At 47.4% G+C, this 12,991-nt stretch overlaps 1 protein-coding gene across 1 annotated transcript; it reads left to right on the top strand.

Annotated features, from left to right (window-relative positions):
• The first annotated feature begins 5,755 nt into the window (after positions 1-5,755).
• On the top strand, positions 5,756-11,791 carry RPS7 (ribosomal protein S7). The gene is made up of 7 exons (XM_030844594.3): positions 5,756-5,869; positions 6,077-6,160; positions 6,252-6,323; positions 6,492-6,635; positions 7,421-7,485; positions 10,644-10,794; positions 11,680-11,791. The coding sequence occupies exons 2-7, from the start codon at positions 6,086-6,088 to the stop codon at positions 11,755-11,757; spliced, it is 585 nt and encodes a 194-aa protein (XP_030700454.1). The 5' UTR covers positions 5,756-5,869; positions 6,077-6,085; the 3' UTR covers positions 11,758-11,791.
• Positions 11,792-12,991: the final 1,200 nt, after the last annotated feature.

Below are 12,991 nucleotides of genomic sequence, written 5' to 3'. Positions count from 1 at the left end.
ATGACAGTCTCTAGGTCCAGCCACGTCTCTACAAATGACCCAATTTCATTCCTTCTTATGGCTGAGTAATATTCCATTATAATATGTACCACATCTTCTTTGTTCATTCGTCTGTTGATGGACACTTATGTTGCTTCCATGTCCTGGCTATTGTAAATAGTGCTGCAATGAACACTGGGGTGCATGTGTCTTTTTGAATTATGGTTTTCTCTGGGTATATGCCCAGTACTGGGATTGCTGGGTCATATGGTAATTCTTTTGTTAGTTTTTTTTTTTTTTTTTTTTTGCGGTACGTGGGCCTCTCATTGCCATGGCCTTCTCCCGTTGCGGAGCACAGGCTCCAGACGTGCAGGCTCAGCAGCCATGGCTCACGGGCCTAGCCGCTCCGCAGCATGTGGGATCTTCCTGGACCGGGGCACGAACCCGTGTCCCCTGCATCGGCAGGTGGACTCTCAACCACTGTGCCACCAGGGAAGCCCTGTTGGAAGATTTTTAATCACAGTTTCAATTTCATTACTTGTGATTGGTCTGTTCATATTTTCTATTTCTTCCTGGTTCAGTTTTGGAAGGTTATACCTTTCTAAGAATTTGTCCATTTTTTCCAGGTTGTCCATTTTATTGGCACAGAGTTGCCTATAGTAGTCTCTTAGGATGCTTTGTATTTCTGTGGTGTCCATTGTAACTTCTCCTTTTTTGTTTCTAATTTTATTGATTTGAGTCCTCTCCCTCTTTTTTTGATGAGTCTGACTAAAGTTCTATCAATTTTGTTTATCTCCCCAAAGAACAAGCTTTTAGTTTTATTGGTCTTTGCTATTGTTTCCTTTGTTTCTATTTCACTTATTTCTGCTCTGATCTTTATGATTTCTTTCCTTTTACTAACTTTGGGTTTTGTTTTTTCTTCTTTCTCGCGTTCCTTTAGATGTAAAGTTAGATTGTTTATTTGAGATCTTTCTTGTTTCTTGAGGTAGGCTTGTATACCTATAAACTTCCCTCTTAGAACTGCTTTGGCTGCATCCCATAGGTTTTGGATCATCGTGTTTTCATTGTCATTTGTCTCTAGGTATTTTTTGATTTCCTTTTTGATTTCTTCAGTGATCTCTTGGTTATTTAGTAACGTATTGTTTAGCCTCCATGTGTTTGTGTTTTTTACATTAAAAACACCTATTAAATGTACACATGCAACATTCTCTCAGGTTCCAAGTTTTAAAAGTTCAGCACATGCCATGAGGGTTATGAATAAGAATCTAGGAAGCCTGTGTCCTAAATCTGTTAGTAGATAAGTCAATCAACTGGTTTTCAGGTTGGTAAGTAGTTTTCAGTCTGGGAAGATCTAGAATTTTGTATAGAAATGTCTATGAGAATTAGACCCATTGTACAAATAACTTTCGGTCAAGGGAGAAAGAGTACATCCTTGGTCTTTCTCTCATAACCATATGTAAGGGATAGTTTGGTCTGTTTAGAGTGACAGCCCAGTGGCAGTTATTTGAAATATATATCTGAGTAATTGGTTTACACTAATGATTTTTAGGTGAAACCTAGTTTAATATTGGTATATCTAAAGAAAGCTTTAGGTTCTTTAATATATGTTAATTGGATTTACAAGAAGTTGTTAGTTTTTAAGAAAGTTTTGTTAAACAATTGTTTCTTGAGATACTAAAAAAATGCTTGAAGTGATGAAGATGCTGCATCTGTTCCCTCGGAAAAAGGAGGAACAACCTGCAATATGGGCACTTGACTCTATTCCTCATCAGCTGTACACAGGCCACTGGACAGAGGCCGCCTTGACCTCTGCTCACAGCGTCCAGGGCAGCCTGGGTTGGTGTCCTGGGGCCCCTCAATTCTCCCTCATGCCCTTGTCCAGATGCTCACTCAGTAGCATTCTTGGGGGTAGGGAGAAAGGACAAAATACCTTTTTAACATTTGGGTTTGCAGCTGGATTTCCTAATATAGTCATTTTTCATTGCTTGCTTCACCTACTTGCACCAGTTTAAGGCTTTCCTGACCTTCCTGGTCAGCAGGCATGTTTTAGTTGTAATGTGCCTATTCTTCCCACAGCCAAGGCTTTCCCCTGCAGGAAAACTGATGCAGCCTGAGGCTAGGAGGGAAGAAAGGCATCATTATGTTGCATCTGTGACTGATGCCAGCAATTGAGCAGGGCCCTGAGTGTGCAGGAAAATGGCTGTCATTAAGCCTCTACATATGCTGTGCCTTTCAGAGTGGACATGGAGTTAACTTCATGCCTGGATGAACAATGTAGTACAATTACAACTAATACTGATGTAGCAAGCGGGGATGACCTCATCTCCCTTGGTCACCCTTTGGCTATTCCCATTTGCAAAGGGCTTACAAGACAATGGATTGAGGTACTTGTTAGAAGTCGATATATTGACAGTGATGCCAATTTAATAACCAACTGTAAGGTAGATGTGGGCTATTTACGCTCCATTAGCTAACGAAAGTGTTGCTGTATTCCAGTATGGCAAGGACTCTGTGTTCATAACGGCACCTCTCCTGAATAAACAACTTAGAACTGTATTTCAGTTAGGCAGAGGCCTAAGCAAAATTTGACTCCAGTGCCTCCAATCTATACTTTTTCTATATTTCTTTTCTCCTGTTGTAAAACCTCTCCTTTCTAGGTATGGAGTGACCTTCCTCTGATCTCTGGAAGGTCAAATCTTCCTAAAGAAGGGGTGCTTTTCTGTCCCCCCTAACAGACTCCACTCTCCCAATCACTGCCCAAATGTTCTCTTATACCTCTTTTATCATGTCCCTGCTCTTCTGCTAAACTAACCCTGGGGGTACGTTCTCTGTTTCCAGGTAGTATTTTCATTCTTACAGGAACTGGAAATAATGTATTGACTTGAAGGTTCCCCATGAAACCTACTTAAAAAGGTATCTTTTACTGTTATGAACATTAAAAGGATAATAAGGGGATATTATGAACAATTCTACTCGCATAAATTCAACAGTTTAAATGAAATGAACCAATTCCTCTAAAAGCACAAACCGCCAAATCTCATCCAATATGAAAGAGATAATTCGAATAACCTTGTAACTATTAGGAAATTGAATTCATAATAGTAAAAAACCCTGGAAAAAGAAATCTCCAGGCCCTGATGATTTCATGGCAGAATTCAACCCAATGCTTGAAGAATTAACACTGATTCTACACAATTTTTTTTCTGAAAATAAAAGACGAGGGAGCACTTCCCAAGTTATTTTATGATGCTCGTATTAACCTAATACCAAAACCTGACAAAAACAGTACAAAAAAGAAAACTACAGACCAATGTCCCTTGTGAACACAGACATAAAAAATCCTCATAGGGCTTCCCTGGTGGCGCAGTGGTTGAGAGTCTGCCTGCCGATGCAGGGGACACGGGTTCGTGCCCCGGTCCGGGAAGATCCAACATGCCGCGGAGCGGCTGGGCCCGTGAGCCATGGCCGCTGAGCCTGCGCGTCCGGAGCCTGTGCTCCGCAACGGGAGAGGCCACAACAGTGAGAGGCCCGCGTGCCACCAAAAAAAAAAAAAAAAAAAACCTCATAAAAAATGTTAGTAAATGGAACCCAGTAATATGAAAAAGAATTGTATCCTATTTCCAACCGGGGTTTATTCCAGACATTCAAGGTGGGTTCAATATGTGAATAACAATTAATGTAGTCTACAACATTAACAGGCTAAAAAGAGAAACTCACGTGATTAATCGATGCATAAAATGCATAACCCCATTTATGATAAAAACTCTTAGAAAACAGGGATAGGAGGGAACTTCCTCAATAAATAAAGATAAAGAATATCTATGGAAACCTAAGGTTAACGTCATATACTTACTGATGAAAGACAGAATGCTTTCCCCCAGGGTTGGGGCACAAGGCAAGGATGTCTTCTCTCACCACTCCTCTCATCAAAGTACTGGAAACCAGAAAGTACTTTACTGAAGGCACTTTTGGAGTGCTGCTTTGGTGGAGTGGCTGACACAGAAGCCAGATTGAAAAGGCATGTAGAGCATTGACATGGAAATGGTTCATCAAGAGGGTTCAGAATGGCTGCCCAGATAAGACTGCAGATGCAGCTATACTTTCTCTCTTGAACAAGTCCCAAGCTGACTCTTAATTTTCCAGTGAGATAGTTAGTTGCCCTTTTTTTTGAAACATTATTAGAGAAGCATATACAGCTTTAAAAATCTGAGATGAACACAATCTTAGCTTATTTAAAGTTGTTGGAAATCTTAGAGATCACCTAGTGTATTGTTTTCAGCATTTTCCACAGCGCCTGGCCCATGTAGATAATTGCTGTTAAATTTGACAAGTGAGGAAACTGAAGCTCAAGTAGACTAAGTTATCTCCCCTTTGCCAGATAATGTGGCACAAGTAGTTCCCTGCGTCAGAAATGCCCTTCTCCCTGGTGACTACTCTTCCACATTGCTGGTTAATTCCATCTCTTCCGAAGAATTCCATGACTTCTTAAAGCATGAATCCTCCTGGCCACCTTTACTCATTTTACTGTTATGTGTTATTACAATTCATCATTATATATTTAGCCATACAATTTATGGGATATTATGTTCTCTAACCTGCAATCTCGCGAGGGCAAGGATCCCGTGGGTTTCCCTTATAACTAGCACCTAGGGCAGTATTAGCACGGAACATTCGCATTAACAATTATTTATGAATTGTATTTTTGGCTCCTGTCTAGGGCAGGTAGTGCTTTACACATGAGTTTCAAGTGACAGGACGGTAGGCACTTTTCCAACAAAACATTCTTCTGTTGACTTCTTGGTCCATTCTAAGGCAATTCGCCATCTCTCACCACACCTTGACCATATCCGTTTCTCCAGCTCGAGCCCCGACTCTTCCCAATCATCTTTCCCCCGCTCTGGCCCTCCTCCTGGAATCGCGCGTCCTGCATCTGGCCCCCAGGTCTTCACCCCTTGGGGTGGTTCTCCTCCAGCTTCAGGCCGCCCCACCACCGCCGTTCGCAGATGTCTCAGAATTGTCGGCCGCACCAAGCAGTCAATACGAGAGCCACGTGTGGCCTGAAAATCACATTTATTTGTAAAGCACTTCGTTTCCAAAGAGCTTTCACAAATGTCATCCTTTGGGTTCTCTACACACAGAACTGGCATCCAAGTCTGTGACTCCTTCCCATTGCTTCAGCAGGGACTTCAGCTTCCTCGTGTTTTTTGTTTTTTAATTAATTAATTAATTTATTTTTGGCTGCATTGGGTCTTCATTGCTGCGCGTGGGCTTTGTCTAGTTGTGGTGTGCGGGCTTCTCATTGTCGTGGCTTCTCTTGTGTGGAGCAAGGGCTCTAGGCACGCGGGCTTCAGTAGTTGTGGCTCGTGGGCTCTAGAGCGCAGGCTCAGTAGCTGTGGCGCACGGGCTTAGCTGCTCCGCGGCTTGTGGGATCTTCCCTGACCAGGGCTCAAACCCATGTCCCCTGCATTGGCAGGTGGATTCCTAACCACTGCGCCACCAGGGAAGCCCCTTCCTCGTGTTAAGTTACGTCCTAACCGCAGGGGTAGCCCAGGTTGCTTTTCTCGGGCCCGGGGCTCCAGCCCAGACTCCGGCCCGGCCACCCGGCTACCGCCTCAAACTTCCAGGGAACGCAGAAAAACTCCCGCAAACCGCCCGGAAGAGGAGGCTCTCGCGGGCGAAAAGCGTAGCCAATGCACTGGTCCTCCGGAGCCTCTTCCTGGGACTCTCTAGGCTTCCACCTTTTCTCAGTGGTTCTTCCGGTTTGTTGACTCGCACTATTCCCGCCTCTTCCCCTCTGCCGCCGGGATTTAATGAACTCTCGCGAGATCTAGGCCTCTTCCCAAGCCTACTGGAGTCGGCGGCTGCAGAGAGCGTTGGCCGCTTGGTCAAGGTATGTTGCCGGACGCCGCTGTGCTGGCCCGATGGCTTTGAGGGGCACACGTCTGGGGTCCCCGGGTGGAGATGCGGCCGATTACCCGGCCCGCGGGCCCCGATGACGTGTGCGGGGGGAGCTGGGGCTGGGACCGGGGCCGGGCCGTGCGGGCGGGTGGGCGGGCGGGGTCGCGGGCCGCCCGGCTTGAGCGCTCCGTGCTTCCAGGTGCCGGCCATGTTCAGTTCCAGCGCGAAAATCGTGAAGCCTAATGGCGAGAAGCCGGACGAGTTCGAGTCGGGCATCTCCCAGGTGAGGGGGCGGGCGGAGCGCAGAGGCCGCGACGGGGTCCGGGGTCCGGGGTCCGGGCGCTGAGGGTGCCCTCCTGCCTCTTCTCCCGCAGGCCCTCCTGGAGCTGGAGATGAACTCGGACCTCAAGGCCCAGCTGCGGGAGCTGAACATCACGGCCGCCAAGGTACAGTGGGGCTTCGGGGCACGTGCTGTTGGCGGGACGCCCCAGCGACTCGGGTGTCGAGCGTGTGACGGTGTCGGCGCGGCGCGTTACCGCTTCAGCTGGTCCAGACCGGAGGGGCGGCGCTGGGGGCCTAAGCGAGAGTGCGCCTCTCTGCTCTCTCTTTCCCAGGAAATTGAGGTTGGTGGCGGTCGGAAAGCTATCATAATCTTCGTTCCTGTTCCTCAGCTGAAGTCTTTCCAGAAGATCCAGGTCCGGCTCGTGCGGGAGCTGGAGAAGAAGTTCAGCGGGAAGCACGTTGTTTTTATTGCGCAGGTAGCTGTGCTGCTGCTGAATGCGCCGTCTTGCGAGTCCCGTTATACGTCGCTCGCGAGTGTGAAGAAGCTGTTCCCGGAGCTTAGGGTGCTCGCACTGGGCTAAAGGGAGGCGGCGCACGGCTGCTGTTAATGCGAAGGCGGCTCTGTGTGTGCAGCGCCGTCGGTGCACCGGGGGTGCACACAGGTGATCGCGGTGAGACGTGTGCTTGCAGTGAGCCTGAGTTTTCAGCCTGATGGAATTGCCTGTCTGAGGTTCAGCGAGGTTTTCCTGCCTGGTGCGTCAGACGTAGGTTTGGGGAGGAAAAGAGATGCAAAGAAATGGTATGTAGGGAAAGTGGAACACGGTCGAGAGGTTTTGTTTTGTTTTGTTTTTAAAGTTACCTGGCCTTCCTGCAAACAGAAATCTATAGAAATTAAGTGCCCGGCTGATGAGGAATTAACGGAGTGGTATCCTGGCTTAGTACTGAAGTGGGTAGTGGGCCAGATGGGACATGAAAAGGGGTGTGATCTTTGGGAGATCAGTCATATCATGGAGCAGCCAACATTTTCCAGTTGCATTTTAATGTAAGCCACGGATTCTGGAAGAAATACCGAGAAATCGGGGAGTACGTAAGAGGGTTTCTCAGTACCTTGTTGGGTCTAGGTTGTTCGGCTTTCTGGAGCTTTGCATTTATTCAGCCGTGGAGTCCTTTGGTTTTTAAAGCAGGTTGACAGTGCTTTGTTTTCTGCCGACTTACTTACGGTCTTTTTTTTTGTTGTTGCGTGATAATTTTTACTTTACAGAGGAGAATTCTGCCTAAGCCAACTCGAAAAAGCCGTACAAAAAATAAGCAAAAACGTCCCAGGAGGTAAGTTTTAGCAGCATGAAAAACGCACCACTCTTGTCAACAATTCTTGACTGGCGTGTGTTGTTTATAGTCAGCTGGAGTAGGCTCCTAAAATTAAATGTTGTTAACGTAGGAAATCCATTCGCACGGGGACTTCTATCAAGTGACTTAGCTTTTTCTGTAATTATATGCGAAATGTTTTGAAAGTAACTCTGGAGGTAAGAATTACGTATATTCACATAGGTGGTATAATAGGTTACTGTTATCACAAAAGATGAGATTGTTTCCTCCAGTTCTTTGGGCAAAGGGTAGGAACAGTGGGGAGGAATCTTGAGTTGAGTGCCGTGGGGTAAAGCACACCAGATGTGCAGGTGGGCTGCGACCTGTCATCCTCATTGTTGACTTCTGCTGTGGATTAAGGCTGAAAGATGAGATTTTTCTGTTGCTCACATCACGGGTTGAAGGTGTCAGTGCAGTTGTAGTTGCTGGTGGACGAGGCTTTGTAAATTTGATCGAACTGCAGGTTATCTGACAGAAACTTAGATATTGCAAGTTGGTTCTTTGGGCCTTCTGGTATTTTGTTGAAGTCTCTGGTTTCATAGACTTGGATTATTGGATCGCTGCAGATCCTGCCCTTGGACCAGTTTGAGAAAACAATACTCAGGCATCCCTCTAACTGCCAGAGAGGCCAACCTTGTGAATTTGTAGTATTAGCATCCCTGCTTATGGGATGAGGAGACTCCCCCATCGTTTGCTCATTACAGCTAGCATTAGTGACGCTGGAATTTACAGTCAGTCTTGTTTCTAAAGTTCCTACAAAATAGGAAGTGATGGGTCTCCAGTGTTGTGGGTGGATGTGTTGTACCATATGCTGTGGTGGAGGGGGGAGAGGGAGTAGTGGTGAGCCTAGAAAGGCCGGTTCCAGGTTTTCTGGAACTCGGAGTGTTGGTCAGTACCTTGAGCTTGTTTTTTTTTTTTTTTTTTTTAAATATAAATTTTATTTATTCTTGGCTGCGTTGGGTCTTTGTTGCTGCGCACGGGCTTTCTCTAGTTGCGGCGAGCAGGGGCTACTCTTCGTGTTGGTGCGCAGGCTTCTCATTGCAGTGGCTTCTCTTGTTGCAGAGCACGGGCTCTAGGCACGTGGGCTCAGTAGTTGTGGCTCGCGGGCTCTAGAGCGCAGGCTCAGTTGTTGTGGCACACGGGCTTAATTGCTCCGCAGCATGTGGGACCTTCTCAGACCGGGGCTCGAACCCGTGTCCCCTGCATTGGCAGGTGGATTCTTAACCACTGTGCCACCAGGGAAGCCCCTGAGCTTGTTTTAAGTTGGAGTAGCTGGCAGTTGGAGTAGCTGGAGTAGCGTAAGAATTTAGCTTTTTTTTTTTATTCTGGACAGTTTGCAAGAGATCAAATACAGGGGATAATCAAGAACGTTTAGTTTGTTAATTATGATACTTAAAAAGTGGTTTTATAATCTCAGTTCTGACAACCCCAGTTAGTACTTGAGTATAAAGACAGATCCTTCGCTTCGCACCCAACTAAGGCACTGACTCCCAGATCTACAGCCTTAATTATCCTTCACCCCAAACCTGTTTGCACATTTTCTCAGGTAATGACTTCAGCCCATTCCTAGTGACCTGGTCTAGACATGGGAGTCTTCATTCTCCTGCAGTGAGGTCTAGTTGGGAGGCCAGAGTGAATCCACCCCTTTCCAATCTGGTTTCTTGCCTTCAGATTCATTTTCCTTCTCAGTCGTTATCTCTCTCCTACAACAGATTAAATGCTGAGGTTTATGTTTTCTTTGGCTTCTCATCTGTAGCGGGGTTTCAGTTATTTTTCTTCTGAAGCAGATTAGTTCCTATGCTTTGTGATTATTAAAGTTGCGTTGCCACTGCTCCCCCTTAAAAAGTCTTTAGACTGGGTTGGAATTTGAGTTTGAGGCTAGCTTTGATTCCGTCCTAATTTATGTTTTGAAGGAAGTAATTAGCAAGTTTCCATATGTGTGCCTACCTAGTCCTGTAAGAGTAAGAAGTGCTTCGTCGGTGGTTAGCAGCCATTTATCGATTGGGCCATCTATCTCATTTGCTTTTGGAGAGGTGATAAAGGCTTTGGAAAGTGGGTCCGCCATGGGGCAGTGAGGCCTTTGCAGTTATTTAGGAGCCCCTTCTGTGTGCGTGGGAGCTGCCAGACAGGAAATAGAAATGAGTAGAACATAGTGTCTGATCCACTGAGGGGTGAACAAGACCTAGACACGTTCCATGATACAGGGTAGCTGCATAAACATTGAGAATGAGAGCTGTCTTTTCGTTTGCTCATTCCTGATATCCTGTGGTACAAAGCTGATACTCTGAAGGTTTGGAATTAATTGAACCTTCTCATCAGGCAGCCAGATGGGTTGTGAACTTGAAGTGATACTCAGGAGAGGAGCACGGTTCCCTTGGCAGTTCGTGTGATGGGATGGGCTGGAAACTGGGGACCCTCATAGGAGGGGCCACATCCTAGAGCTGGTGATAGAGCTGTGTCTTTTGGGATGGGATGTCACCTCATTCCATCGCAGGGAACAAGGGGGGTTTGGTGCATTTTGGAGGCCAAGGGGAGCCCTCAAAGGGTCTTTAGTAGGTGAAGTGTGTAATGACATCAGTGATTATTTTGACAGCAACGGATGGGATAGTTTTGGAGAGAGGAAAGAGGTTACTGCAGTGGTTTAGTCGAGAAATCATACGACTGACAATAAACCTAAAGATAATGTATAAAAATAAAAGTCATCGTCAATCTCCATCCCCTGGAGAAAATCAGTCATAATAGCTGGTGTATGTGTACTTTACAAGATAACACGTTTAAAACACTCTAAGCTTTTGAAATAAAATAATAGGGTGTCGGGAATTCTCTGGCAGCCCAGTGGTTAGGCCTGGCTTCAGTTCCTGGTCAGGGAACTAAAATCCCCCAAGATGTGCCGTGTAGCCAAAAAAAATGGGGTGTTTGTTAACCTGTTCTAGTTTGGTAATGGCACGTGGTGTGATACATTAAATGAAAGTAGATTACTTGAAAGCTAGTGTTAATCTGGTTTCAGGAACCTGGAGTTTGCCATTTATGTTTTTGACTTCAAGAGGTGCCCTTGGGGCTCCCAGGAGGGCAGACCTTGCTAGATTTCTCACTTTTGTCACTGTATTCTATTCTTCAAGCCGCACTCTGACAGCCGTGCACGACGCCATCCTGGAGGACTTGGTTTTCCCAAGTGAGATTGTGGGCAAGAGGATCCGCGTGAAGCTGGACGGCAGCCGACTCATAAAGGTTCATTTGGATAAAGCACAGCAGAACAATGTGGAACACAAGGTAATAGGCCTTGTTTATTATGGAAAGATCCAGAACAGATAAGGGTAGAATGCAGCCTAACCCATCCCCATGTGGCAGCAGAACCAATCTTTGTGAACTGAGGGCCCACTTCCTCTTGGATTATATGTCAGGTTTTAAATTGGGGTGTTTTGTTTTTTTTTTTTTGGCTGTGTTGGGTCTATGTCGCTGCGTGCGGGATTTCTCTAGTTGTGGTGAGCGGGGGCTACTCTTTGTTGTGATGCGCAGGCTTCTCATTGCGGTGGCTTCTCTTGTTGCGGAGCATGGGCTCTAGGCTCATGGTCTCAGTAGCTGTGGCTTGCGGGCTGTAGAGCGCAGGCTCAGTAGTTGTGGCGCACGGGCTTAGCTGCTCCGCAGCATGTGGGATCTTCCCAGACCAGGGCTCGAACCCATGTCCCCTGCATCGGCAGGCGGATTCTTAACCACTGCGCCACCAGGGAAGCCCTGGGGGATGTTTTAAAAGATGGAGTTCTCTACCTTTTAAGTTATTAGAGAAATTGAAGTAAAGTAATTCCATGGTGTGACTTTTAGTAAAGCTGTTTTTATGGACGGGGTGGTGGTCGTGTTAGAATCTGGGGAGAACTGTCACTTTGCTTCATTCCTGGTAGAGCATTAACCTCTGGGGTCCCCCGGGGTCTGCCGAGTGGCCTAGAGGAGCCAGCCCTTGAGTGCAGTGCTGTGGAGGCCTGTCCCACGACACGAGAGGAGCTTGCCCCCAGCTTGGGACTATAGAGGCATGTCTGGTATATTCCTTCTCTGCCTGGTTGCTGAGGAGAAAAACCATACAGGGCACAATTTCACAGACTTTAGGCTTTAAGACGAATGTGTATTGAAATGTTTTGTGATGAGTTATTTCTTTTCTCGTAGGTTGAAACGTTTTCTGGTGTCTATAAGAAGCTCACAGGCAAAGATGTTAATTTTGAGTTCCCAGAGTTTCAGTTGTAAACAAAAATGACTAAATAAAATATTATTCACAATATTGTTTTGGGTCTGTTTTCCCAAAGGAGAGAGCGGTGGGTGCAGAGCTGTGAGCATTATCAAGTAGCTTCCTGCACAGGCTGGAAGGCCTTGAACAGAGGGTCCTTGCAGTTTGCGTCCGTGTGTTGCTTTCAGGTGTACGGCACCGGGATTGTTACACATATATATGTTCTTTTTTCAGATTCTTTTCCCTTAGGTTATTATAAAATATTGAGTACAACTTCGTGTGCTCTACAGTAGGTCCTTGTTGGTTATCCGTCTTCTACATTAGAGCCGGATTGTCTTGGGGAGCATGAGAGGCCAAGGGCTGCCCTAGCCTGGTGTCCGCTGTCTGATTTGCCGCCTTCACACGAGCCGCCCTTGCTGCCCCTCCCCATCCTGCCTTCCGCTGGCCTTGGGCCTGTGCGCTGCTGACCTTGCCACACCCTGCAGGCCTGTCCCTTCAGGCAGGGGACAGTTGTTGACCTGGAGTCGCAGGATGTGCGGCCTAGTGGGCAGGAGCCGGGCCGGGCAGCAAGCGGGGCGGAGGCAGGTCAGCTCGCCCTCCACGGCTGCGCTCACTGGGCCTTGGGAGCGGGGTCCCTGCACCAGCAGCAGCCAGCAGCTCGGGGCTCGGTGGAATGAAGACACCTGGGCCCGCCCCGCCTCCTGAATCAAGCTCCAGGGGTGCCCACCATCGGGGTTTTCAGGAGTCCTCCAGCCGATTCTGAGCGTATCCTCCAGTACTGCGTTCCCTGATGATCTCTGGTGATGTAACATCATTGGACGTTGTAATATGTGGTGTCTCTGAGGGGTGAAGCCAGAACCTACCTCTCGTCACGACGGGGTGCCGTGCACTCCAGATTAGGGCCCTTGGCTGTGCCGGCTGGGCTCCTGGACCACGTCCGCTCTGTGTCCACCAGCGAGCAGGCTTAGCGGATGGGTGGGGGGGTCCTCACACTTGGGGCAGGGGGCCTGGCCTTGCTCTGGGCTGTCGTGGGCTCTGGAGAAATGAAGCCTTCAGGCGGAAGCAGGCCGTGGTTAACGTCCTCGTGGACAAAGTGGTGAAGAGATACGGCTGCACGGTGCTGTGACCCCGGGGAACATTCCCAGCCAGAGACACATGGGTTTGATCTGGCTCCTGTGTCCAGATTTCTCAGTTATGTCTGAGAAATGTAAATAATAACTGGGAGATGAGCCAGATTCTTGTCCCAGTCCCCTG

This window comes from Globicephala melas, chromosome 12 (genome assembly GCF_963455315.2).
Source record: "Globicephala melas chromosome 12, mGloMel1.2, whole genome shotgun sequence".
Taxonomy (NCBI): Eukaryota; Metazoa; Chordata; class Mammalia; order Artiodactyla; family Delphinidae; genus Globicephala; species Globicephala melas.
The sequence above is the reverse complement of the archived record's forward strand: the minus strand, read 5'-3'. Positions and strand labels throughout refer to the sequence as shown.